At 40.9% G+C, this 27,934-nt stretch overlaps 2 protein-coding genes across 2 annotated transcripts in view; both read right to left on the bottom strand.

The window, feature by feature from the left end:
* The window catches only part of DYNC2H1 (dynein cytoplasmic 2 heavy chain 1), a 184,870-nt gene that overhangs the window by 25,795 nt on the left and 131,141 nt on the right, over positions 1–27,934 (bottom strand). Inside the window, 3 exon segments of the mRNA XM_070749693.1 lie at positions 16,232–16,321; positions 17,229–17,438; positions 21,112–21,228. Coding sequence (XP_070605794.1) covers positions 16,232–16,321; positions 17,229–17,438; positions 21,112–21,228 — 417 coding nt within the window.
* On the bottom strand, positions 186–10,574 carry LOC139167052 (uncharacterized). The gene is made up of 5 exons (XM_070751482.1): positions 10,242–10,574; positions 4,997–5,362; positions 4,490–4,951; positions 2,125–4,407; positions 186–889 (listed from the first exon to the last, which is right to left on the bottom strand). The coding sequence occupies exons 1-4, from the start codon at positions 10,572–10,574 to the stop codon at positions 2,296–2,298; spliced, it is 3,273 nt and encodes a 1,090-aa protein (XP_070607583.1). The 3' UTR covers positions 186–889; positions 2,125–2,295.

Below are 27,934 nucleotides of genomic sequence, written 5' to 3'. Positions count from 1 at the left end.
ATGAATAATCTTATCAAAAAATAAATAATAGTTTGTTCTTTAATAAATACTGATTGGAAACATGTGGAAGAGGCTTTTATTCTGTAGTTGATAGACAATGGCTAGAATGATGATGCAGAAACAATAGTCTATGTTGTTTTGAACTTGGATTATGCTATGTAAAACACAGTCACGTAACAAATAAATTTCTTTTTTTTTTAAAGACTAAAATGGTTGCAATAAATTCCTCTTATTAACTTAAAATACTATATACTATATGCTATATGGTTACAAAAACTGAATTTTAAAGCAACATATTTATTTTAGATTAAAATAGAACAGAATTTTATTGGCCAAGTGTGATTGGACACACAAGGAATTTGTCTTGGTGCATATGCTCTCAGCTTACATAAAAGAAAAAGATACATTTTGGGTGCAAAGCAGGAAAGGGTGATCTCCTCTTACTCCTCCATCTTGCTGCATGGCAGCCATGGAGCTCATGCAGGGCAGAGCAACTGCTGGCAAAAGGGGCCCTGGCAGGCTGGCGGATGCTTCATTCACCTGGGCTGAGTTGCCTGGCTCTCACTGGCTCAGCTGATCTGCAGGCTGCAATTAAGGTGTTGACCTTCCATGAGGTGACCAGGGAAGAGAAGGGCTGCCTCCTGTTCTGGCCACACCCATCCCTCACTAGGTCTTATTTTCTGGGAAGATCTTATTTTAGTGCATGCGTTCAAAAGCATCATAAGTCTTATTTTCTAGAAAACTCACTAGTCGGCTTGGTCATATCTGCATGATTTTTTCAATGATTTATCAGTTCCTGCTATATTATGGCAGTACTGTAATTGCAGTTTTTCAACCAGACAGATAGCACCAAGTAGTGTTCAGTGTCAAATAGGCGTTGATTGCTTACCTGAACGCCTCTTCTCGTACGGTGAGCGGGTACAGCAGTCACATGGGTTGCTCATGTCCAATCCGGTGGAACTGAGCCTAGTGTTAAAAAAGCTTGCTGGATCCGCCCCTTCCCCAGAATTCGCGAATCCGTAGACTAGGCTCAGATGTGAAGCTCTTTAGTGTTCAACTCTCATAGTTAGAGGAAAGAAAGGTTATAGAAGATAGGAGATAGATAAGACACAAACAAGGGCGGGAAGTGACTGCTGTACCCGCTCACCGTACGAGAAGAGGCGTTCAGGTAAGCAATCAACGCCTATTCTCCGTACTGAAGGAGCGGGTCCAGCAGTCACATGGGACATACCCAATAGATTGGTCCCTAGGGTGGGATTAAATTGCTATCGTGAGAGATAACGGATTGGAGTACCCTTCTGCCGAAGGCAGCGTCCGCTGAGGCGTAAGAATCAATCTTGTAATGCCTGATGAAGGAATTTGGCGAGGCCCATGTGGCTGCTTTGCAGACCTCCTCCAACGGGGCTTGAGTCGCCCAGGCGGCCGAAGTGGCTGCGCTTCTGGTGGAATGCGCTGTGATGTTCTTTGGAACTGAGAGGGAAGCCGACTCGTAGGCCTTAGAGATAGTCCCTCTGATCCAACGGCCTATCACTGTTGAAGACACTTTGGTACCCATGACTCTGGGGTGATAGGCTACGAAAAGTGCTTCCGACCTCCGAAAGGTTCCTGTGCGTTGGATATAGATCCTAAGCGCTCTAATGAGATCCAGGGTGTGCCATCTAATTGCCAAAGGATGGTCCCGTTGGAGACAGAAGGAAGGTAAGACAATATCTTGGGTTCTGTGGAACATGGAACTGACCTTGGGTAAGAAGGTGGGGTCCAGTCGTAAGACTACCTTGTCCTGATGAAATTGGCAGAGGTCCTGCCTGATTGAAAGGGCTGCCAACTCCGAAATGCGTCGGGCAGAGGTAATAGCCACCAGGAATGCTACCTTAAAAGATAGGTACCTTAGGGACGCAGCTTTTAGGGGTTCGTAGGGTGCCTGTGTGAGGGAATGGAGAACCCGTGGCAAATCCCAGGAAGGATATCTGTGGACCTTGGAAGGTCTGAGGTTGGCTATACCTTTGAGGAATTCCTGAACTTCTGGAAAGGAACGGAGAGGCTGTCTGCGGGGCCCTGCTAGGACAGAGGAAATGGCCGCCAGATGACGCCGGAGAGTGCTGGTGGAAAGGCCTTGATGGAAACCTTGCATAAGGAAGGAGATGATCCTGTGTATGGGGATACGCAGGGGAGAAAACCCTTCCTGTAGACACCACTGGTGGAACTTGGACCATGTATGGTCGTAGATTCGATTGGTTGAACCCCTCCTGGCCTTTAAAATGACCTCCACTGTGCCGGGGTCGTGTCCACGCAGTTCTAAGTCTCTCCTGATAACAGCCAGGCGGTGAGGTGGAACCACTCCGGGTCTGGATGGAATGAGGCCCCCTGCCGTAGCATATCCCCCGAAACGGGGAGTCGCCAGGGGTCCTGGATGGACAGCTGTTGTAGATCCGCGAACCAGGGCCGGCGGGGCCAATGAGGGGCGATTAGGATTACTCGAGCCCTCTCGCTGAGGACCTTGTGAATCACGTCCGGGAGAATAGGGATTGGAGGGAATGCATACAAGAGTCCTGGAGGCCAGGGGCTCCTGAGGGCATTGATTGCTTCTGCTCCCGGGGATGGAAATCTGGAAAAGAAGCGAGGGAGATGGGCGTTCGCTTCGGTCGCAAAGAGGTCCAGTACTGGTAGGCCGAATTTGAGGCTGATTTGATGAAACAGGTCTTGATGGAGATTCCACTCTCCTGGGTCTATCGTTGCTCGAGAGAGCCAATCCGCCTGGACGTTGAGGCTCCCCGAGATGTGATCGGCTAGGAGCGACTGAAGGTGTTTTTCTGCCCAAAGGCCTAACTTGAGGGCCTCCCTCATGAGGGCCTTGGATCTCGTGCCCCCCTGTCTGCAGATGTGGCTTTTTGTGGCTATGTTGTCGGTGAGAATGAGAACGTGCCGGTTGGGGATGCGAGGAATGAATTGTTTCAGAGCCAGGGATACGGCTCTTAACTCTAGCCAATTGATTGGCTTGGAGGCTTCCTCCGGGGACCACGTGCCCTGGGCTATCATCCCCCGGGCATGGGCGCCCCATCCTGATAGACTGGCATCTGTGGTGATGACGAATTGTTCCGGGCACCTGAAAGGGGATCCTTTGTCCATGGCCGGAGACCTCCACCACTTGAGAGATCTGCGAACAATCGATGGGATGACAATGCGACGACTTGAGTTGCTGTGTCCCGATCTCTGAAAGGGTAATAGAAGCCACTGTAGTTCCCTAGCGTGAAGGCGAGCCCAGGGAATGATGCCTATGCATGACACCATCTTCCCCAAAAGAGAAGACAGGGTTACTATGGAAACTGACGGTTGAAGTAAAATGCGTGAAATCAACTCCCCTATATTATTTTTTCTCTCAGGAGAGAGGAAGACCTGGGAGGATTCTGAATTAATAATGGATCCCAGGTGTAAAATGGAGGTGGAAGGCTGGAGGTGACTTTTGTCAAAGTTGATGGAAAAACCATGGTTCTGTAGAACTGACATGGTGACAGAAAGATCTACTTTTACTTTCTCTAGGGAGTTCCCATGAACCAAAATGTCATCTAGGTAACATAAAATGTGGATGGGCGAAGCCCGGATATAGGCCGCCAGCGACCCCAAGAGCTTTGTAAAGACCCTAGGGGCCGAGGAAAGACCAAATGGCATCGCCCTATACTGGAAATGCCTGCCCTGGAATGAGAAACGCAAAAATTTTCTGTGGCATTTGGCAATAGGAATATGGAGGTAGGCCTCAGTGAGGTCTAATGAAACCATGAAATCTCCCGGGTGGATGGCGGCTAAAATGGATGGTAAGGAGTGCATCTTAAACTTTCTATATTTGATGTATAGGTTCAGCTTCTTTAAATCCAAAATAGCTCTCCAACCTCCGGAGGACTTAGGAACCATAAAGAGGATGGAGTAAAAACCTCGGCCTTTCTGACCGGGGGGAACCGGTTGAATGGCTCTGATGGACAATAAATGGGAAATGGCCTCCTCCATACGGCTACAATCTGAGGAGGACCTGGGAGAAGGGCAGGAAATAAAACGTTTAGGGGGAGGGGAAGTAAACTCTAAAAGGAGACCTTTTTGAACAGTATCAATAACCCAGGGATCCTTGGAAGTGAGACGCCAGCTAGAGGAGAAATAGGCTAGGCGGCCACCTATGGGAATCGAGGAAGAACTACCATCTAGGTTTTTTAGAAGCCCTGTTAGAGGACGCTCCTCTTTGGTAGCGAAAACCTCTGCCCCTGGAGTTCCTTCCTTGGGAACGAAAGCGGGGGGAATACTGACCTGGGTTTCTCTGATAGGTAGCCGCTTGATCTTGTTGACGCCCTGGGCGGCGAAAGGACTGCGTTTTGGTGGCCTTTTTGGTGGTTGGACCCAATACTTTCTTCTTGTCCGTGGTTTCTGTAAGGAGTGGATCCAGAAGATCTCCGAAAAGCAGATCGCGCTTCAATGGCCCCAGAGATAACTGCCACTTCTGACGTACTCCTGCTTGCCAGGGACGAAGCCATAGGAGTCTTCTGGCCGTTGTGGAGGCCGCAATAGACTTGGCTGCGAATCTGGTGGACTGTAACGTGGCATCAGCCACGTACTGAGCAGCTGCAAATACCTTGTTGAAGTCCTGTTGACCTCTTAAATCATCGGGAGGAATATGCTGTTGAAGTTGGCGAAGCCACAGAAGCATGGCTCTGGAAAAAAAGGAAGCAGCTGCGGAACTCTTAATAGCCCAGGAGTCTGCGGTGAACCCTCTTTTGAGCATCTGTTCAATCCGCTTGTCCTCTGGACGGAGGACCTCCTCTGCTTCGCCTGGCACGGCAGCCGCCGAGTGAAGGATTTTGACAGGTTCATCCGGTTTGGGAAAGGATAGGAGATCCTCATAGGAAGAAGAGAGTTTGTACAACTTTTTGTCCTTGGTAGTGGGATTAAGCCCAGAAGCTGGAAAATCCCACTGCTTAAGTAAAGCATCTTTAAACAATTTTGGCATAGGGATTACCTCGTTATCCTCCTGTTCTTCTGTGAAGTAGGGTAAATTCTCCTCCGGAGGGTCATTGGATGTGGTGGCCTGCTTCTCTTGGGCCGCTAATCCTGTGGAAATTCTAGCTTTGAGGAGGAGAGATTTGAACAATTGAGAGGGAAAAATAGTAACTGGAGAAGGAACCTTTATTTGGGATTCCTCATTGTCTGAGAGGCCCTGAAATGGATCCTCATCCTCTTCCATATCCTCATATTCATCCTGAGAGGAATCTGATTCGTCCTGAATTGGAGCTCTAACCGTTGGGGAACCCAAGGGACGGGAGGGACGAGGAGGTGGATGAGGTAAGGAGGGCGCATTGATGGCAGAAAGTTTGGCATCAATGGCCTTGGATAACACAGAAAAAATAGATTGGAATTCTGGAGGTAAACTAGAAATATCAGCAGGAATGGCAGAAGAATCCCTGCAAGCCTGAGAGGATCCTGGCTGGGGGGAATCTTCAATAATATCTGGTTCCTCTGGACCTAATCCCCATAGGTTAGGTTGGGGTCTGTCTAGGTTTGGCTCATCCAGAGATAACACAGTGACCCCAGAAGAAGGCAGATTAGGAGCCTCTGGGGGGTCATGACTACTGAGCACTTGGGCCTGCACTTTCAATCGCTTTGCTGATTTATCATGGATTTTTTGTAGGGCTTGGTCCCTTCTCTTCTCAGCCCTGGTGACTTTGGTCAAGGGGCGGGCCCCTGAAGAAGAGGAGGTCGAGGCCTGGGGGATACTGGTAATCTCATCACCTGTAGGCCTGGCCTCTCTGGGACCTTGAGTGGTGCCTCTCTTGGGAAAGGAAGCCATAGTCTGACAATTAACAGAAGACAAGGCTGAGCCAAATAAACTGAAATATTAGGGAGAAGAATTCCAAGGCTTTCCCAAGAGGAAGGGATCCTGCTCCTAGGCCTCGGAGCTGCTGAGACTTGAGGGCAATCTGGGCAAACCCAGAGTTCGTGTCCTCAAATACAGCGTGGCCAGCCTCCCTAAACTTTAACTAAAGTAACCAAGGCACTCTGGTTGGAGGCTTAGCCGGTGGAGAATTAAGCCTGAGCGTCTCAAAGCCCACTCCAGGATCCGAGCGGTGGACTAAGGCACACGCGGCTGGCAGAAGGCCAACACGAGAGGCCTAAATTAAAAAGGCGCGAAGGCCTTCGCGCCGAAAAAAATCGCTCCGTAACTTGTTATTTTAAAAGGGAAGCGATCGACTAAGTCCAGGAGACTAGAAAGGCGTCTCGCACCGCAGGAGGTAGAGCCCTTTAAACAATAGGAATATAAATATATAAATATATAAATACTTGCACAAAGACCTCCGGCCGAAGGATTGAAAGAAATCCACAAGCGGCAGCGGGAATCGTTAACGGCGAAAAAAGCCGCGGGAAAACGAAACCACTACTTCTCCCGATAGAAAAGCCGAGCCGCAAACGGCTGGCGCTAATTAGGCAAGTAACAAGATAAGTACAATAATATCTTACTAATTTTGAAGGAAAGAACGAAGGGAAGGTGTTAGAAGGTTGAACGAGCTAATCACAATAATACCGCAGGATGCGAGAACTGAGCGAATTCTGGGGAAGGGGCGGATCCAGCAAGCTTTTTTAACACTAGGCTCAGTTCCACCGGATTGGACATGAGCAACCCATGTGACTGCTGGACCCGCTCCTTCAGTACGGAGAAGTGGTCATTAGAGTCATTTGTAATTTCAGATTAATATATTCATTTTACTGGTGTATTCATATAAACAACTGAATTCAAGTATTCCAGACATCTATGGTCAAGCAATTATATTCAATTAAATTCTAAGAGACTGTGATGATTAACAACAGCAGGGTTTTTTTCAAACCTGAAGTAATTATTTTGTACTTTGATTGTTTAACAAAGAGCAAATAACATGGTGGCTAGTATTTTAAAACTATGTCTGTCTGTCTGTCTATCTTCTGATAGCAATGCCACTTAGAAGTCTATCCCACTTCACAGTGATTTACAGCTCTCTCAAAGCCATTTACAGAGTCAGACTATTGCCCCCAACAATATGGGTCCTTGTTTAACTGACCTTGGAAGGATGAAAGGCTGAGTAAACCTCGAGCTGATGAATTACTGGTAATCAGCAGAATTAGCCTACAATGCCACATTCTAACCACTGCATCACTAATAGTTTACTTCTATTTGCTCACTTTTAGTTATTCAACATGGGAAAATACAATGAGCAAAAAGATTAGCTTAATTTCTGGAACGATAAACTGCACCATTTTTAAAAGCATCTTAAAAACCAAAAGACTTACTATGCAAACCTTTTCCTTATCTTAAAAGGCAAAATATCAGCTGCAAAGGATGTGTGTTTTCTGCCTGGACAATGTAACATAATTTAACTGAGGCTTAAAATTGTTGCTAGTAGCATTTCACAAAAGGTTTTACATACATATTTTACAAGTAACTATATCATTTATAACTATAGTATAACAGTGTAAAATGAAAACAGAGATGAAAAGGAGTGTGATGGTTAGCAAAATTCAATTAGCAAAATTCAATTTTAAAAGAGAGTCAGGTTTTAAAACATCCCATCATAATCATCATCATCATCATTATTGTCATCTAATGTTGTTAAATTAGCCAGGAGACTACAATTCTATTGCAGAATACTAGTTTGGTTGCCTGTTTACCACCTCTGTTAAATACAAGCTTGCACGCTTCCCATGGTGTACCATAAGAGGGCGAGTTAGCTTCGCACCAAAAAAAAGAAGAGTGGTTATTTCTACAGCATCATCTTAGTCCCCCTCATCTACTTACATAGAACATACAAGGTGGATGGAAAGTAATGGGAGGTCACCCCGCCATCCAATGCTAGGGGTTGAACTGTTGATGCAGAAACCATCTCTAGCATCATTAAGCCACTAAGCTATTGTGCCTCAAAAATGGTGGAAGGTCTTAAGCATAAAACATATCAGGAAAGACTTAATGAACTCAGTCTGTATAGTCTGGAGGACAGAAGAGAAAGGGGGGACATGATCGAAACATTTAAATATGTTAAAGGGTTAAATAAGGTTCAGGAGGGAATTGTTTTTAATAGGAAAGTGAACACAAGGACAAGGGGGCACAATCTGAGGTTAGTTGGGGGAAAGATCAGAAAGAGTAGTAGATGCTTGGAACAAACTTCCAGCAGACATGGTTGGTAACTGAATTTAAACATGCCTGGGATAAACATATATCCATCCTAAGATAAAATACAGGAAAGAGTAGAAGGGCAGACTAGATGGACCATGAGGTCTTTTTCTGCCGTCCATTTTCTATGTTTCTCTATGTTTCTATGTCACATTCCATTATCATAGCCTATATCAAAAGTAGGATTCCAGTAGAATCCATATCTTGTGGAGTCTGTTTCCTGACCTGTTCTGCCTTGAAGGGTTGATATTAGTCTTGAAAGCTTAACTGTGTTTTTACTCCTTTCTTTTTATACCAGAGAGAGTTAAGGTAGAGCCAGTTTAAGACTCTTTCTAACATACTCTTCTTTCCCCAAATTTAAGCCATGTTTTCCAGTTCCAAAGTTATCACATTCCTTTTCCGAGGTCATCTGTGTGTTTTTCTATAGGTCAGAACTTAAAGCCACTTGGTGGGCAGTATGGATACTATATTCCAACTGTCTTGTATATTATCGCCATTTGTTTCTGTGGATTTTTAAAATTTATGGTAGCAATACATTGTTGGCTTAGCTTCAATAAAGGCCTTCTCCAAAGCACTCAGTGCCTCTGAGATTTTATTGAATGCATCATGTAAGTTAGTAGCACCAGTTTTCCACCCAAGAAAACCTCAGAGGTAATGGAGCTTCAAATGAGATTTCTGAATGAACAATATTGCACCCAAAGATGTAGCAACTCCCACTCTTTGCAAGGCCAATGATAATCTATTTCATCATAAACTCCTATAGTTCAAAGGTATTGGGAGGAAGGTTAGTCTTTTCTGGCACACAAATGTAATACACCTTTTCTGACACAACAACATTGCCCTTCATGGCATCGGACCAGAATATCTCCGAGACCGCCTTCTGCCGCACGAATCCCAGCGACCGATTAGGTCCCACAGAGTGGGCCTCCTCCGGGTCCCGTCAACTAAACAATGTCGGTTGGCGGGCCCCAGGGGGAGAGCCTTCTCTGTGGCGGCACCGACTCTCTGGAACCAACTCCCCCCGGAGATCAGAACTGCCCCTACTCTTCCTGCCTTCCGTAAACTTCTCAAAACCCACCTTTGCCGTCAGGCATGGGGAAACTAAACATTTCCCCCTGGGCCCGCTGAATTTATACATGGTATGCTTGTGTGTGTGTATGTTAGTATAGGGTTTTTTTAAACTTAATATTTTAATTAATTGGATTATGTATTGGATTGTTTTTTCACTTGTTGTGAGCCGCCCCGAGTCTTCGGAGAGGGGCGGCATACAAATCCAAATAAATGAAATGAAATGAAATGAATTGTGTGTCCATGATTTTAACATTATAGCCTCAATGAAAGCCCTTGTATTAGAATTCTGTTAAAGAGAGAGATGGACGCTAATGATTAAAAACAATTCAGACAAAACCAAGGTATTTGTTAGTGTAAGATAACTTTTTTTTTCAAAGACATAGATGAATCAATGTAATATAGCAATAGGAAAATTGGTGTGATGGTTATCAGATGGTTATGAAAGGAAATGAATAAGCTAGGAAAAAATAAAGTAAAATACTGTAGAAGATATAAAAAAAAGAAAAAATGAGAACTAGAATACCTAACAATCTCTAAGAGATTGGTCATATTTTTCTAGAAAGTTTATTTCATAGATGATGAGAATTTCCTGCTTCTATTGCCCTTCTATCTGTTGGAGTTCCCTCCTTCCGTGGTATAAGTGTTCCTGCTACTATTAAGCTATGGCAATTACTGTAGCACAGCCTACCTGTTGGTAAGATATGCTTCATCCTGTTTCCACAAACATATAAACAAACAAATTATTTCTCTAATTAGGGAGATTAATGAGTATCCAATTTGCAGCTAAAGCAAGAAAAAGCAATATAGTACAAAATTATTTTTAAAATGGGGTAATAGGCGCTTCCCAGCTAGTCCCTTTCTTCCTTCCTTTTAAGCAGGAATACATTTTCAAAGAAAGTTCTCTTTCTTTGAAAATTTATTCCTGCTTAAAAGGAAGGAAGGAAGGGACTAGCTGGGAAGCGCCTATTACCCCATGCTATAAGAATGTTGTACTTACCCAGCAAGGAATAGCATTTTCCAAAGTACTGGATATAATAAAGAATACAGGTGGTTCATAAATAATGATTACTTGGTCAGTAACCAATTGAAGTAAAAAGGGGACTGAATGAATAGTACTTATGATCAGTCCTTTAAGTTCCAGCCATCCCAGCATCGCTGCAGTCATGTGATCACAATCTGGATGCTTGGAAATCAGCTTACAATAGTTGCAGGACCGCCTGGTCAGGTGATCATCACTTACAACTTTCCTTTCCAGCTTTTCACAAGCAAAGTCAATGAGGAAGTCAGCAGGGAAGATCTCCTTCCCACAATCCTGCCCTCCATTCTGCATGTCTGCCAACCCACCTGGCCACACTAGCACCGTGCCACAGCATCCTGTGTAACCTCCTGCTCTTTGCAGCAGTCATTCCAAGAGTGGCTGTGTTTGCATTCACGCAGCTACCTACTCGTCCTCTGGTTTGCTTGCAAACTCTATAGGACTAGCAGTTTCCTGTCGGCTTCCCCATTAAGTTAGGACTCTGGAAGGAATGTAAGAGGAGATCTTAACCTCTAATCCTCACTTAAGAACAGAAATTGGAACCACTGGGAGTGCTGTTGATAAGTTAATGCAGTCGTGTGACACCGCACTTTACAACTGCATTGCTTAGCAGGGAAAACTCTGGTTCCCATTATTGTTGTTAAGGGAAGAGTGTCTCAATAATGAAGGCGAATATATGTGTCCTGGGATAACACTGCAGGATCCAATCTGGGTCAGTCACTGAGACCAGAGGTTTTGCCTTCTGTGCTTTTGGATTGATGTTGGAGCCCATTTTCAGGGAATTTTTCCTTAAATAAGATGGGCTCCAGCACGAGTCCAAAACACGAAAGACAAAATCTGTAGTCCCAGTGACCGATTTAGATTGTATCCTGGATCCTGAAATTTGTAGGCAACAGTACAAGGTATGCTCCCAGGGTTGCAAACTTTGATCTATCAAGTATTGTGACATTATTAGACACAAAATACTAATGTCACACAGATTCCCCACGGTTTAATATATTTTCATGTCCATATAGTTGTCTAATATCTCTAATAATCCTTAGCAATATGACAACCTGAAATGTTAATTTTCTAGTGCATTTCTCATTTCATTGTGAGCTCCCAAGAGTAAAGCAATTTTAGATGAAAGAATAAAATTAAAATACTCTTTTATTATAGTGCTTCCTAATGCAATATCCATCCACTACAGATAATTGTAGGGAGTTTATTATGTGAAGGAATTTGGGGACAGACAATAATAACCTTTTAAATGCAACATGAGTCCAGGGACATGTTGTGAATAGGTCTTAAAGCCTTTGAATCAGAGAGCCTGTCAAGGTATTTTATAATATCAAAAACATTGATTTTTAAACAAATAAGTTCCTATGTACTTGAGAAAATGTATGGGAATGTATGGGAATTTAATTACCTAATAAATATTCAATAAAAATATATGGTAGCATACAAGTTAAAGACAAAGATATCATCATGACAATTTCCTAATGTCTAATTGTAATCTTTTTACTAGAATGCTCAAAGGAATATAATAATATTAGCAATATTAATTATTAAATAATCAAAAATTAAGTAAAAGTATATTTGAAATTGACAAAATAGTGCAAGTAACACAATCAACTTTAAGGACAGTAGTAGAAATAAATCAGCCTTTTTTTTTTGCTTTCTTAATGTTGCGGAATGTATTATGATACATTACTATGGTATTGTTCTGACCTAGCATTAGCAGAAACAAGAAACAGACTCCTTGTCATAAAAAACCCTTTGTTATTTTCCTCTTATGAATTAATTGCATTTACCCACCGAAAAGTCCACACATTAATCCTTCAAGCAGTTAACTGCAGTATAGACCATATCAGTTCTTTGCAATTATTTAAAGGCCCTGAGCTCCCAGATGAAAGGTTGCCAATTAAGTTCTGGCAAGCTGTCTTTCTGGCACAAAACACAATGAACCAAATCTTCAGAAATACTAACTGTTGTCTCCTATAACAACCACTTCCCTTTCCTTCTATTTATTCTCCAGCCAGGGAGGGGGCATCAATGCATGCTTGTATCAGGGAAGCTTGTTTCTCAGCTTGTACCAGAGAAGCTTGTACTTCCCTGGAAAAAGCTGAGAGGAGGAGAATCGGTAGTCTAGAGCAGTGTTTCCCAACCTTTTTTGAGCCGCGGCACATTATTCATATTTTCAAAATCCTGGGGAACACTGAAGGGGCGGGGGCGGGGGGGGGGGCTAAAGAAAAGTTTGGACAAAAAAACCCTCTCTCTTCCTCCCTTTCGCTCTATTTCTCCCTCTTTCTCTCTTTTCCTTCCTTCCCTTCTTTCTCTCTCTCCATCCCTCTTTCTTTCTTTCTTCCTCTCTCTTTTGCTCTCTTTCTCTCTCCCTCCTTCCCTTCCTCTATGTCTTTCTCTCTCCCTTGCTCTCTCTCTCTCTCTGGCTATCTCTTTCTTGCTTTTTTTCTCTCTCTTGCTCTCTCTCTCTTTCACTGTCTTGCTATATGTCTCTTTCTTTCTCTTTGCCTCTCTTGCTATCTCTCTTTCTTTCTCTTTCTTTCTCTCTTTTTGTCTCTTGCTATGTCTCTCTTTCTTTCTCTTTCTCTCTCTCTCTGTGCCTCTCTTGCTAAGTCTCTCTTTTTCTCTTGCTATGTCTCTCTTTCTTTTTCTCTCTCTCTGCCTCTCTTGCTATGTCTCTCTTTCTCTCTCTCTTTCTCTATCTCTCTTTCTCTGCCTCTCTTGCTATGTCTCTCTTTCTTTCTCTCTCTCTCTCAGCTGACTGCAAGCGGGAGCCCTGACGGCGGCAGCTGGACGTGCTGCTGGACACCGTATATGCCAGGCCCGCAGCGCCAGCATGTACGACGTCCAGCAGCACGTCCAACCGCCACCGTCAGGGCTCCCGCTTGCAGTCAGCTGAAAGAGAGAGAGAGAGCGCTCCCTCTCGCCGCCACCATCTCCCCGCGGCTGCCTGCGGCCGCTGCGGCCACCACCACCCCGCTCCCATCACCAGTGCCCTCCCGCCGGGCCACAAAGGACATTTGCCGTCGACGCCAGAGAAGCTCCAGCTGGGCAGGGCGCTGCCGGTACTTCCGTCCTGGGGCTCCTGCTTGCAGCTGTCAACCGGCTCCTGCTCGATGCCGCGGTTTTCGGCACTCTCCTGCTGGGCCCCAAAGAAGGAAGGCGAGAAAAAGGCGCGAAGAATGGAGCTCTCCTTCTTCCTGCCTTCCTTCTTTGGGGCCCAGCAGGAGAGCGCCGAAAACCGCGGCATCGAGCAGGAGCCGGGGGACAGCTGTGAGCGGGAGCCCCAGGACGGAAGTACCGGCAGCGCCCCGCCCAGCTGGAGCTTGGCGGCACACCTGGCCATGTCTCGCGGCACACTAGTGTGCCGCGGCACACCGGTTGGGAAACGCTGGTCTAGAGGTTAAAGCTATTGCCTTACAGGCAGACTCCCCAGGTTCAAATCCTGGTAAGGATATGGGTAGCTGATGAGAGAAAAATAAGCTTGAAATACGATCAATACTAGTCTTCCTTCCTTTTCATTATCAGCAAAAAAAGAGATATAGATATACACACAACCATATGTAGTCTAAGCACAGTAGTCAAAATACTATGTAAAACAATAAAAAGTTAATAATGTTAAGACATTTTAATGCATTCTGGATCATCTGTTTATTTTTTATAAAATTTATTGGCTGTCCATCTTATCATAGGGCAATTCAGGGTGTCTTAGCTATACCCCCTTGGGTCATCCTTTCAGAGATACAATATGTCCTAACCAGATTCCTCAATTCCTCAAAAATGACACAGCTTCTATTGTACTGACTTTATGGGGATACACTCAGAGATGCATCTACCTTGAAAAAAGCCCATGTTGAACTGTATAACACAGCATCAGCCCAGGAAGTGTTTTATGACACTTTGTAAAAAGTGCTTTATGATAATGCTTATGTCATGAAATGTTTTATAAAATTTGCCAAATCTCAGTTACACAAGAATCCTTGGTTCTGGATGTTGGATACATTCTGTGAATTAGTCCATTTAAGATACCTTAGTTTGAAAGGTTTTGCCCTATAGTCCACTCCAAATAAAATTACATGAATCAGAGTTAAGTAGTAACTACATCACATAGCATATTCTCTAGTGCACTTTAGTTATTTTAAAAAAATATTTGCTATCACCTAGTTTAACTTTTAGAAGGGGTGTAGTCTCAGTATTCAATAAGAAACCTTATTATGCCATCAAATAGATATACTCCATGAAAGATCTATTCATTTAGCATTATAGGAGTCCCAATCCAGCTCCATGCTAGTGTACAGTAGTCCCTCGCTATACCGCGCTTCACCTACTGCGGCTTCACTTCATCGCGGGTTTCTGAGGAAGCCGATCGGCAGATTTAAACAGCCCGCTGAACTCGATCGGCAGGTTTTTTAAAAAAATAAAAATATCTAAAATTGTAAATACTGTATTTAAATACTGTATCTAAAATAAATACTGTGTGGGAAGGGTTTATAAACACTTAAAACAATGAAAACTACCAAACAATTACAATATAAATACTTAAATAAGTATTATCAGTCGATAAATTCCCCATCGCGGATTTCACCTATCGCGGCCAGGTCTGGAACGTAACACCAGCGATAGGTGAGGGACTACTGTATCTGCACAGCTGATGCAATTCCATTGGTAAAAATGGTTAAAATGAGCCAGAGACAGAAACCCATTATCTTCATTCAAAGGTAACAGATCTGGGCCTCTAGAAAAGTAAAATTGCCTCTCTAGAAAAAAATATGATGACCAAGGTGAGATTTTAAAAAGCTGCTTGCATCAACTATACACACAGCAATGATTCAAATTAGTTTTGTACACAGTCCCAATGGGAGGCAATGTGGCATGAAAGTCGCTCCCCAGGCTCATGTTGGGCAAATTTAGCTCATGTGAGGAGAAGCTAATAATGGAAACTGATGAGAAAAGAGATTCTGCAAAATAAAGCTGCTTTATATACTCTGCCTCTCAATATAAACGGCTAATATTGGCCTTTTCACTAATCTTTATACTGTATCCTCGCATGGATGCAACATCACTCTGTAGATTAAGGATAAGCAAAAGAATGGGGAAATGTATTGAATAAATCAATCTGTTGCCTTTTATCCTTTTATGCCTTTTGTTTTTGAGAGGTTTTTTTAAACTTTACAAGAAAAACAATCATTCTTCCAATAGAGCTGGGAACTATATCCACAAACAGCTGGTAGATACCTAGCCTTTCACTCCAAACAATGCCACCAGCAGCTAAAATGCTCATGAGCTCTTCCCTCTTGAAATATCAGTCTGTCACACAGAACATAATCTTTAATACACATCAATCATAGTGCAGCACCGAAGAGTATATATAGATTCGTTACTGCTGCCTCTTTTCAAACAGAGGGCAAATAGAAGAACTGTACTTCCAGATGTGTGCTCTTGTTAGCACTCGTTTCCTTTTTATGAAGGAAACTGTATGTCGAGACACAGAAATATTATTAAAAAAAAACAGAAGAAGAAAAGGCATAGAATGTTGCGTTGTGGTTTCTGTTCTAGTTTGTTACACTGTATGTGTCTTTTATTTTCTGTGGACAGTCTCCAAGTGACTTCTGCAAACTCAGACTAGGTAAGATCTACACCAGGATCAAAAGGCTTTGAAATTTCCCAGCTTACTTTTTGTACAAAAGGGCCTGATATCACTGATCCCTTATGAAACTTCAATGCATTTTACACTATTATCCATAATTTACCAGAGGAATTCAAATATAAAAAACATACACTCCACACTGTTCTGTGTGATATTTTAAAAGAGCCCATTCCTATATTTGGCTTTATAAAAGAAGTGGTGCAAGATGAAAAAACAAGGCAGCTATACACGTATGAATTTTACTACACATTATAAACCTACCAAACTTTTAAAAATAAATAACGTTGCAATGGAAAACTACCTGAATAGCATGTGCTCGTGCTACAACAGCTCTCAGATACTGTAAAGGATCTTCTGAACCTTCCCATTTGCTCTGCCATGTTAAAGGGCACTGAAAAAAAGGGGAAAAAACTTGTTCTAATTCACAGATCTTGTCTTCATTTCCACATTGGATAGTGTTGTGGTTAGCTCTGGCCCAGCTCCTGGCCCCAAGGACTGTGGATGTGGGGGAGACATCCACATGCTGCAGGCCTGTTTTGCCCCCCTGGTGGAATCTGATGATGAAGGCTCCTCTGACCAAGAAGACATGAGTGACAGGGAGGAGGAGAGTGTGGCAGACAACTCAGAAGGAGATCAATTATCTAGCTCCTCCTTGGATTCAGAACAAGAGTTAATGATACAGCCACGCATGCAGAGAGCGATGCATAGGCAACAACTGAGAGATTATTATCAAAGAAAATGAGGCCACCTGTGGTTGGGTGGGGCTGTGGTAATTAGTGAGGCTGCTATAAAGAGCAGCCTGTGGGTTTGGCCATTGTGGAGGATTATCTGATCGTTGTGTTTCGTGACTGCTTTACTAACTTGGACCTTTTGTGTGCTGATTTTCTCCCGCTTTGAAACTAAACCAGGGCAAAGTGTGTTTCACTTTGTGAAAAAAGAAGGACTGTGAATTGCCTCACAACTGCAAGCTAAGTATCACAGAACTGATAAGGGACTTGTACAAATTACCAGTTTGTTTGGAGACAAGTGCTCTTTGCTATCCCAAAAGAGGGCTTGGTTTAAGTGAATTTTCATTATAAAGAACATTGTTTTGAATTTTCAAACGTGTGTGTGTCTGAAATTGTATCTGTGCAATTTTGGGAGGATTCTACCAGAGAGCTCGACAGAACAGATAGGAAAGCTTTTTATCTCTTTGATTAATAAGTAAACTTCACCCTTCCCCAATTAGATGTGGTTCAAGTTTATTTTATTTACTCAAGAATTATGCATCTTGTACACAGAAAATTGAAACATCTTACCTTTTGGTTTAATAAAGCGCTGGCTAATTTTTGAACTTCTGAGCTTAAGAGTGAGCTTCCTCGAATTACTTTACTGAGAGCAGCAAGAGAGTGATGAATACTTTGAACTAAGCGAATGGCATTAAATTGTTCTAAGATAACGAATGAAAGGATTGGAGATCCTTGACGTTCAGAAGGAGGAGACACTTTCTGATGAATCAGACTGGAATTCTAAAAGACAAAAATCCATCAATCCATTAATGGGCTGAATGAGATCATCCTTGAAAATATACAGAAATAGATACTAATTCCAGAAGAAGAAAAAAGGGGCAGAGAATATATAATTAACATAATTCTCGTCCTTCAAAGTGATATCTAAGTATCCTGAAAAAATATCTATCTCAGAATCAAGGATGTCTGCATTGCTATAATGATAATGAACAAAACAGGAAAAGGGGCACAGGATCTTGAAACAAGCAGAAAAGGCAAAAAGAGGCAGTTATGTTATTATAGAACTATTGCACATGCACAAGTGCCCACACTCATAATTCAATGCCTGGGATGGCAAAAATGGCCTCCCCTACCTACCCGGAGGTCCTCTGGAGGCCTGAAACAACTCATTTCCCAAACTTTGGTGGGCCCAGTAGGCCTGTTTTTTTGCCCTCCCCAGGCTCCAGAGGCAAAACTGCCTTCCCCATCCCCTCAGAAACTCTCCGGAAGCCAAAAATGCCCTCCCAGAGCTTCCGGCTGAACCAAAAATCAGCTAGTCCAGCACACATGCACATTGGAGCTGAGCTAGGGTAACGGCTTGCGTGCCAGCAGATATGGCTCCACGTGCCACCTGTGGCACCCGTGCCATAGGTTCGCCATCACTGGATTAGGCAATTGGAAAATTCAATCTATGGATGTTCCATACAGGATGTTGGAAATTACAACTGTGCAGAATTCAATTGCCAAAAGTTAAGAATATAAATTTATTTAAAATATAATCATATTTGTTAAACAACATTTGTTTTTCTGCCAATTCAAAGTGCTGATAATGACTGTTAAAACCATATCCTGTAATAAGTCTTTCTGAAAGCTTCTTTGCTTCTAAATACAGTGGTGTGGGCAGTTAATGGCTTTAGATTTTTTTTACATATGTTATATTACTGCTCTGCAAGCATCTTTCCAGTGTGCTTCTAGTGCAATTCAAGATGCTGGTAATAACTTTTAAAGCCGTTCATGGCTTGAGACCATGTCTGCATATGGGTCTCTCCCAAGCTGTTTCTAGCCATTATACCTGGTCTGGCAGAATAGGCATGCTCTGAGTGACAATGGCTAAGGAGTTTTGGCTAGCAGAGCCCAGAAGGAGGAACTTTTCTGTCATGGTGCCCAACCTGTGGAACATCATTCCACTTGAATTCCACCCTTCTAGACTTTTGTTGTGCTATGAAGTGCAGTTGGGTTCTTTACTATTATTTTGCTATTAATTTACTTAGTCACATATGTTATATAATCTATGCAATTTCTTAGTTTTTGTTTGTTTGTTCAATTTATGTGGCCATCCATTTCAAGCAAGACTCTGGGTGGCTAATAACAATTTTTAAAAAGACAGTAAAAAAACCAACAAAAACATTTAAAAAATGGCAGAAACAAAAAAAACCCCAACTGTCAATATAATTACAGCATAAAAATTTCAATAGAACTAATGCAATTTCTAAAATTGGTTAACTGATTATTAATTTAAAGTTACCAGATAAGAGCTTGAAGGCATTCTAGCTGAAATTAATAGAAGTTAAATTGTGTAACAAGTAAATTGTCAGTTTAATATGAATTAGACCTCAGATCCATTCATTTTGGATCCAATATAACGTATGGATTAATGTATTGCTTCCAAAAGTTAATGCTGTGTTTCCTATTTGAGAGACAATTCTGGCTGAAACATTATAGTCAGCCCAATGCATTAATTTTCAAAAGTGCTTAGAATGGCAGTGGAATTCTAGTGATACAGGAAGAGGAAATAATTGTTTTAAAGGGTCAGACTTAATACTTATTACACAATAAATACAAAAGTCAGAAAATATTTATATCCTAACAGCAATCCTTTGCTTCTTTTTCTGCACAGATAAAATAGCAATCTATTCATAATGTGTTAAGCCTCTTGTTTCATGTATTCACCGAAAATTTGACATTCACAAATCTGACCAAACTGTATCTCATTCTTAATTCTTCAGATTAGTTTTTGTGGCCCAGGAGTCTTGACCTCACCAAAAATGGCTCAAATCTTAATTACGGTTACTCCAAATCTATCCTCAAGTTTCCGGTTTGACTTTTGTGATTTTAATAATTGTGATTTGTTAGAAAAGTATACTCCAAATCTTTTGTCCTGATTAATAAAGAAATTAATAGTATAAAATATCATTCCGATATCAAAAATAATTATCTATTATATCAATATGCCGATGATACCCAGCTATACATCTCCACCCCATGTCCAGTCAGCGAAGCAGTGAAAGTGATGTGTCGGTGCCTGGAGACTGTTGGGGCCTGGATGGGTGTCAACAAACTCAAACTCAACCCAGACAAGACGGAGTGGCTGTGGGTCTTGCCTCCCAAGGACAATTCCATCTGTCCGTCCATTACCCTGGGGGGAGAATCATTGACCCCCTCAGAGAGGGTTCGCAACTTGGGCGTCCTCCTCGATCCACAGTTCACATTAGAGAAACATCTTTCAGCTGTGGCGAGGGAGGCATTCGCCTGGTGCACCAGTTGCGACCCTATTTGGACCGGGAGTCACTGCTCACAGCCACTCATGCCCTCATCACCTCGAGGCTCGACTATTGTAATGCTCTCTACATGGGGCAACCTTTGAAAAATGTTCGGAAACTTCAGATTGTGCAGAATGCAGCTGCGAGAGCAATCATGGGCTTTCCCAAATATGCCCATGTTACACCAACACTCCACAGTCTGCATTGGTTACTGATCAGTTTCCGGTCACAATTCAAAGTGTTGGCTATGACCTATAAAGCCCTTCATGGCACCGGACCAGATTACCTCAGGGACCGCCTTCTGCTGCACGAATCCCAGCGACCAGTTAGGTCCCACAGAGTGGGTCTTCTCCGGGTCCCGTCAACCAAACAATGCCGCTTGGCGGGACCCAGGGGAAGAGCCTTCTCTGTGGCGGCCCCGGGGGGGTGCTGGCAAGCCCGCCAGGCCGGCTGCGACCTTTTAAAACACCCGCGCCGCTTCGCAGCTGTCTCCTGAAGCCGAACGCTAAAGCCGAACTTCCGCATTCGGCTTCGGGAGACAGCTGGGAAGCGGCGCGGGTGTTTTAAAAGGTCGCAGCCGGCCTGGGGGGCTTCCCAGCAACCTCCCGAACCGAACCCGGGGTTCAGCAAAATTTTGCCTCTTCTTACGAACTTTGTTCGAGTTACGAACCGGCGTTCGGGAGGCTTCTGGGAAGCCCCGCCGCCCGGCTGTTACCTTTTAAAACAGCCGCGCGGCTTCCCAGCAGTCTCCGAACGCCGGTTCGTAACTCGAAAAAAGTTCGTAAGAAGAGGCAAAATTTTTCTGAACCCCGGGTTCGTATCACGAGTTGTTCGTAAGACAAGGGGTTCGTATCTTGAGGTACCACTGTATAGGTTTTGTGTATGTCTTTTTTGTTATATTTGAAAAAATAAATAAAAAAAGAAAAAAGAAAAAAGAAAAAATGGTTATCAACATCAGTTTTTTCTATCCTCCAGCTGACCTTATTTATTAATCTGATCTTATTTATTATTAGACAATATTGTTTCTGGATTGCTTATTTGTACCCTACGATAATCGTTAAGTGTTGTACCTCATGATTCTTGACAAATGTATCTTTTGTATCTTGTATCTTTTTCTATCCTATCCTACCCTATCCTATCCTATTTTATCTTACCTGGTTAAGCTTTTTCCATAGATTGAGGACTGGAGAAAGCTCATTTGACCAGATTTCTCTATCAAATTTGCAACCGGCAGTTACAGACCTACTCAAGATCCGAAGTTGTGAAATTACCTGTAAGAGAAAAAACAAACAAGCGAGAATATGGAGACAATTCCAAATAAAATTACAAAAGAGATATATGCCTACTGTATATATTTTGATAAATATATTCGGAAAGATGTGAACCAGATTATCATTGCAAATAAAGATTTAACCATAAATTCTATGAGAAACTTCTCACCAAATGAGCAATTATTGCTTGCAAGTATATTTAACATAGAGTGCTTTCATTAATTGATTATTTATATTAATAATTACATTATCAAAGATAGTTGAGGCCAATTACAAAAGATTAATTTGACACTTTTGTTTCAGATCATAAGAAAGAAATGTTGATCACAAGAATTCATATGAGATGAAGTGATTATCTTGGAATTAGAATTATATGACATTTGTAAAAGGCTTGAAATCAAATTTGTTTGAATATTTATTTGAGAATTTGCATAGTGCCTCTGTCTCATATTTGTTCTTGTAGCCATGTAAACATTTAGAAGTTGTTAGTCATGGTGGTATTATAACCAAATACTAATTAAGAAAAGACTGGAATTTTTAATTGCAGGTTTTGAAAATATATTTGCACCATAATTTTAAGCCCGCTGCTCTAGAACATGAAGTCATATTGAGAAAACTTTGAAGTTATCTCTAATGAAAACATAGTTTAAAATATTCAAATACAGAACAATCATGTATATAGAGATCACTACAATACATTTAAAATCTTGAAGGCGGCTACCTGGCCCCATCCTGTAGAACTCATTTTCCCATTGGACTGTTTGTCTGCCTCCTGAACTTTCAAACAAGGAAAGTCAATGGGAAAATTAGGAGAGAGTTGCAAGTTGCAATCAGTTGAGGTCCTCATGTAATGATCTGCAATCCTTGTTTAACAACAGCAACAGAAATGGCTAGGATTGCTGTTACTAAGCAATATAGTTTTATGACATTGTCTTTAGAAGCAGTTCACTTAATGATGGAAAATCAAATTACTGTCATTAAGCAAGACATAACTGCAAAGACAAACCATCCATATCCATATCTTTTTTATGTTTATTTGAAAATCTCACAGTCAGCTTTTAAGAGTTCTCTTAAGTAATATTATAATACATTCCTTGTGTAAATTACAATGCAGTAGAAAATGCAGTGCATTATTTTATTATAAATGAGTTTCTATATGTAGCTATATCTGAGATTTACATTACAATTTACCATTGTTGAAATGCTTAAACATCTCTTTTGTCTTCTTCCTTTTTAAAATAGTAGCAAGTATTTTAAGTAATTGGGTCAATTCACTTGAGCCAGGTTCCACTTTTGGTGATATTATGGATATCCAGTTTTTTGCTTGGAATTAATATGAACAAATCAGATAGGGGCTGTCAACCTGCCAGGAAGTATCTTCCAAAATAATTTTTAACAATGGATTGATCATGCCTAAATTAAGTTCCATTGATTTCAGTGAAATCTATTCTAAGCACAATTGAGTATGGATTCAGTTTAATATTTACAAAGTACCATAAAGACAGTTCACACATGAAAATCCGTTCTCCTTAGTCTCATTGACATTTTGTTATATGTATCTATGTCATCTATATTGATATCCATATCTAAATACTGTCTATCTATATCTATTGTACATCTAAATGAGTACATCATTTCATTCCTTTGTGACCATATCGAAAGCAACTGTGTTCTTTTTGCCGACGATGTGAAACTTTTCAACACCACTGACAACACACTCACTCTTCAAAAAGACCTGGACTTTGTCTCAGACTGGTCTAACACCTGGCAATTTCAAATATCAACCAACAAATGCTCTACCCTCCACATCAGCAAAAAGAATCCAAACCGCACATACAAACTGAATAAACAATTTCTCACTGCCAACCCACACTCAGTAAAAGACCTTGGAATACTAATATCGAATGACCTAAGTGCTAAAGCCCACTGCAACAATATCGCCAAAAAAGGTTCTAGTGTTGTTAACCTGATCCTACGCAGCTTCTGCTCAGGCAATCTCACACTACTCACAAGAGCCTACAAAACTTTTGCCAGACCCATCCTGGAACCCATACCACATCTCAGACATCAACACCCTTGAAAATGTCCAAAGATATTTCACCAGAAGAGCCCTTCACTCCTCCACTCGAAACAGAATATCCTACAAAAATAGACTAACAATCCTGGGTCTAGAAAGCCTAGAACTACGGCGCCTAAAACACGATTTGAGTATTGCCCACAAGATCATATGCTGCAACGTCCTACCGGTCAATGACTACTTCAGTTTCAACCGTAACAACATAAGAGTACGCAACAGATTCAAACTTAATACGAACCGCTCCAAACTTGACTGTAAAAAATATGATTTAAACAATCAAGTTATTGAAGCATGGAACTCATTACCGGACTCAATTGTGTCAACCCCTAACCCCCAACATTTCTCCCTTAGACTCTCCACGATTGACCTCTCCAGGTTCCTAAGAGGCCAGTAAGGGGCGTACATAAGTGCACTGGTATTCCTTTCGTCCCCTGTCCAATTGTCTTTCCTTTCTCTCACTTATCACATATATTTTCTTTCTTTCATATATCCTCTCCTCTTTACCCTTATATATATTGTTCACTTTACCCTTATATATATTACTACATGTCTATTTCTCTTCCTATGTATTTGTGTATTGGACAAATGAATGAATAAATAAATAAAAGGCTGCACTATTGTTGTTCAGTACTCTGAATTAAATACTTAAAGTTCATTTACTTTTGTATTTTTGATAGAGTTTCTAACTTTAAAAATGTGCAGTGATGTAATGTTTCATTTCGTTTGATAAATTTGATACTTTTTAGTTTATCAAAATGAAGTAAAACAATTTATAATACTTTGTAGAATATGAAGCTTCATTAGTTCATAATCTTATTATACCTTATATAATTGTTGTTATTAACTTATTTACTACACATTCTGGAAAGTCAGTGCTTAAAGAAGAAGAGTTTCAATTTAAGAAGGAAGTGGAGAAACATTTACATACTTTCTTTTACAAACTAGACACATGTTTTTAAATATTAATGAAAATGAATCACCTTGTGTATGAAAATGTTTTTCTCCATAACAGAAATTGAAACAGAAATTGATGCATTTTCTGAACAATAAACTAAATTATAATTATAACAGTACAGGATCACCAAATTAGATGCATCTTTCTTTTCCAATATAACAAGGACTAAAAAACTCTTGTCAAATCAAGTTCATGTATTATATTTAAATTAGCCAAACGATTTAATTTGAATAACCTACATTCTTATTATAAACACTATTCTCCATGCTAAAACCTCACATAGAAAACAGTGAAAAGAAATTATGTAAGAAATGGAATCGGGATTTAGGCTCAGCATAGGTCAGGCAATAAAATATTTGCAAAGAAACAGATGTTTCTGGGCAATTTGGACAGTGGTAAAAGTAAAACAGATCAAGGAAACAAGTGAAAGATCCAGAAGTTAAGCACCATTCAAAGGAAAAAAGACTTACGACTTTATTATTATTATTAGTTAGATTTGTATGCCGCCCTTCTCCAAAGACTCGGGGATTGTTCTGGGTTTTTGGAAAAGGGTATTGCTGGGGAATATTAATAAACCTACTAAACCACCAAGGACATTCCCACACCACTGTTACATGTGTATGGGAGTGACCAGGACAGCATAGTATGTTATCTTAAACTCTGAAAGAAGAAAGGTAGGACACAATTCTAACAAATAAAATATATGCTAGATATGAATCATTACAAAGTTGTAGGTAGCCCATTGGGCATATATATCAACCACGCATACAAAAAATAGGTACTGAATCTATTCTATTTGAAATTGGATCCATTATCACATCTTTTCTAAGAACAGTGAATATTAACAGACCATTGGTTATTTTAGTAATGTTCTAGAATATTCATTCTAATTTTCTATGTCTCTGAACTATAATTTATGATAGTTATTTGGAAGATGAGGGTTTTATTAAATATCAGAAGTTAAACGTGTAGGCTTTTTATTGTGTTAAAATACTGTATCAGCACATTTTTTAAAGGAATTAGGTCTTAAAAGCTTGACTACAAATCACAGGAGACATACTAGCTCATGCAATTTTTAACTTAAGCAAACTAAGAGTGAATCTCTCTGTCACAGTAAAGGAAAAACTACATTCATATTGTCAGCTTTGAATTTTATCAAAATGTCTCTTGTTTCTTTGAAGAGGCCATGCATGACATGTTATAAAAATATGGTCATTTTACATAAAGCTATGTCATTATGAAGAAGAGTCTGTTCTCTACTTCCAAGAAACTAGCAAGCAGCTGAATATGTACCCTTCTACTGTTCCAGTTGCTTGTGTGAGAACGAGAAAATGGGAGGGGATTAACATTAAGCATTTATTCTTCCTTACTATGAAAAAAAATTTTCTTAGCAATTGTTTTCAAAGAATACATTTTCACAATATCATTTCCATCTCATCCCTAAACCATAAAGTTATCTCCAGTTGTCCCACTGTTAAATGATGACTTCTCCCACCCCCAAATCTTGTGCTACTGATTATCCGTAATACAATGAAAACCTGGATGATGGCATGATCAAAGACTAGAAATTGCCCAATTCTTGCTGCTCAGTGAGACAAGCTGTTTCCCATCTGGCTGTTGGCCCTCAATGGATGTTTTGGCTGAGACTGCAAGAGAAGCTGAACACCTGGCTTAAACAGAAGCATCTGTTTGGAAATACCCAGCCACCACTTCTGAAATCATAGTGATGTATTCTAAATGATGTGCCCACCAATCCTCTGGAAGACTGCAAGGCCTGCTTTTAAACATATAAACAGATTTTTTTTTTCAAAATTGATAGTTTGTATGTGTTTGTGTTTGTGAGTGTGTGCATGCATCTGTCTACCTATCTACCTATCTACTTATCTACCTACCTACCTACCTACCTGCCTGCCTACCTACCTACCCAATTTGCTCCGGTTCACCTAGGGGTGTGCCACAGGAGCATGCGCATGCATGCATAAGTACTTAATGCATGTGCAGAAGCTATAAACAAGATGGTGGCACATAGGGAAAACCAGCTTGGGGGAGTGGCAAGCCTGGGTCACTGCCAGTTCTACTGACCCAAGCCACCAAGTTATTACCGGTTCTATAGAACCAGTCCAAACCAGGAGAATCCCACGTATGTATGTATGTATGTATGTATGTATGTATGTATGTATGTATGTATGTATGTATGTTTCTATCTATCTATCTATCTATCTATCTATCTATCTATCATCTATCTATCTATCTATCTATCTATCTATCTATCTATCTATCTATCTATCTATCCTCCCCCCACATTTTCCCTGCCAATCACCTTTTACTGAGGAAGAAAGATATCACTGAGTCTCACGTTCACAAAATGGTTTCAGGCAATCTCACAAGGTCTCAACAAATTCAATCAAATTATAATTGTTAATTTTGATAAGGCACTTTTAAATGGCTTTGCATGTAATCTGTTTAACCAAGCCTGACTTCTGTTTGCTTTATCCTACCTAATCTTATTGATTGATTGATTGATTGATTGATTGATTGGATTTATATGGCGCTCCTCTCTTACAACAATGCATCTGTTGAAGTGAATTGGTCTGAAAATGTGCCACCAGACTTCTGACTTTTTGTCATTTTATGTGTACAGGAAAGCAGAGGTATAGTACTTACGCCAAAAACCCTTGTCAATATGCCTAAGAAATTGCTTTACTTTAAAAAAAAATCTCTGCAATGATAAGCCAGAGTTAATGTTGGTAGATGACATATGTATTGTATGTCATTATAATGTATATGTGTTTATGTATTTTATATGTGAGTACTGTATGAATTTAATTTAATTTAATTTAATAATTTAATTTAATTTAATTTCTATGCCGCCCAATCCCAAAGGACTTAGGATACTACTGAAATAATGTAAATATAGATATTACAAATACCGTGTTAGTTTTGCCAGATTTGGGGAGGGTGATGGATGACCATGAGCCTATGCCACATAATATTAACATTACTCACAAAGTTAAAAGAAACTTCTCCCCCCATATCAACTCCTCTGTATAAGCAAAAACATCAGAAAACACTTTTGTTTCAATAAAAGCTATTTTGATAAACAAGGTTCCATAGCAGGAAGAACTAAAAGGGAAAAAGAACATTATACCGGAGTTCTTAAAAGAAGAAGCTATTGTACTAAAAGAAACAAGTGCCAGCAATATTAATCAAGAATAAAATGAATAATTAGCTCTTAAGCTATTAAGCTATGGACATTTCTGGGGAATTTCCAAAATAGACTTGAAATAGAATTGGAAGCTCTGATAATGCCCCACCAAGGACTTCATATTCTTAAAAATGTTACAATAATGTCAATGGATTTGAGTTTCATTTCATTTATGAAAAAAATTGATTATACTGAATGCCCCAGGGAATGCATTTGAAAGAATCTGGCACTTCAGATTTTCTTTGTTAGAGATGGTTTAAAAAAGTGAATGCATTTTCCATTCTATTTACTGCATACCCTTTATATACAAAGCCCTCTACATTGACCAGAACCATTCCATCACCTTTTACCATCACCTCCTTGATTTTCCCATTTTTAGAGAAGTCACTATACAGTGTTCCCTCGCTTTTCGCGGGGGATGCGTTCCGAGACTGCCCGCGAAAGTCGAATTTCCGCGAAGTAGAGATGC

The sequence above is a fragment of the Erythrolamprus reginae genome, chromosome 4, assembly GCF_031021105.1.
Source record: "Erythrolamprus reginae isolate rEryReg1 chromosome 4, rEryReg1.hap1, whole genome shotgun sequence".
Lineage (NCBI taxonomy): Eukaryota > Metazoa > Chordata > Lepidosauria > Squamata > Dipsadidae > Erythrolamprus > Erythrolamprus reginae.
The sequence above is the reverse complement of the archived record's forward strand: the minus strand, read 5'-3'. Positions and strand labels throughout refer to the sequence as shown.

What these genes read in the sequence shown, in the direction of transcription:
- LOC139167052 (XM_070751482.1), bottom strand. Translation starts at nt 10,574, where the DNA reads ATGCAGAATGGAGGGCAGGATTGTGGGAAGGAGATCTTCCCTGCTGAC. An exon ending in AAAATGCTATTCCTTGCTGG is followed by an intron (nt 5,363 to 10,241) that starts GTAAGTACAACA and finishes GTGTTATCCAAG; the next exon opens with GCCATTGATGCCAAACTTTC. An exon ending in AAGAACAGGAGGATAACGAG is followed by an intron (nt 4,952 to 4,996) that starts GTAATCCCTATG and finishes TTACTTAAGCAG; the next exon opens with TGGGATTTTCCAGCTTCTGG.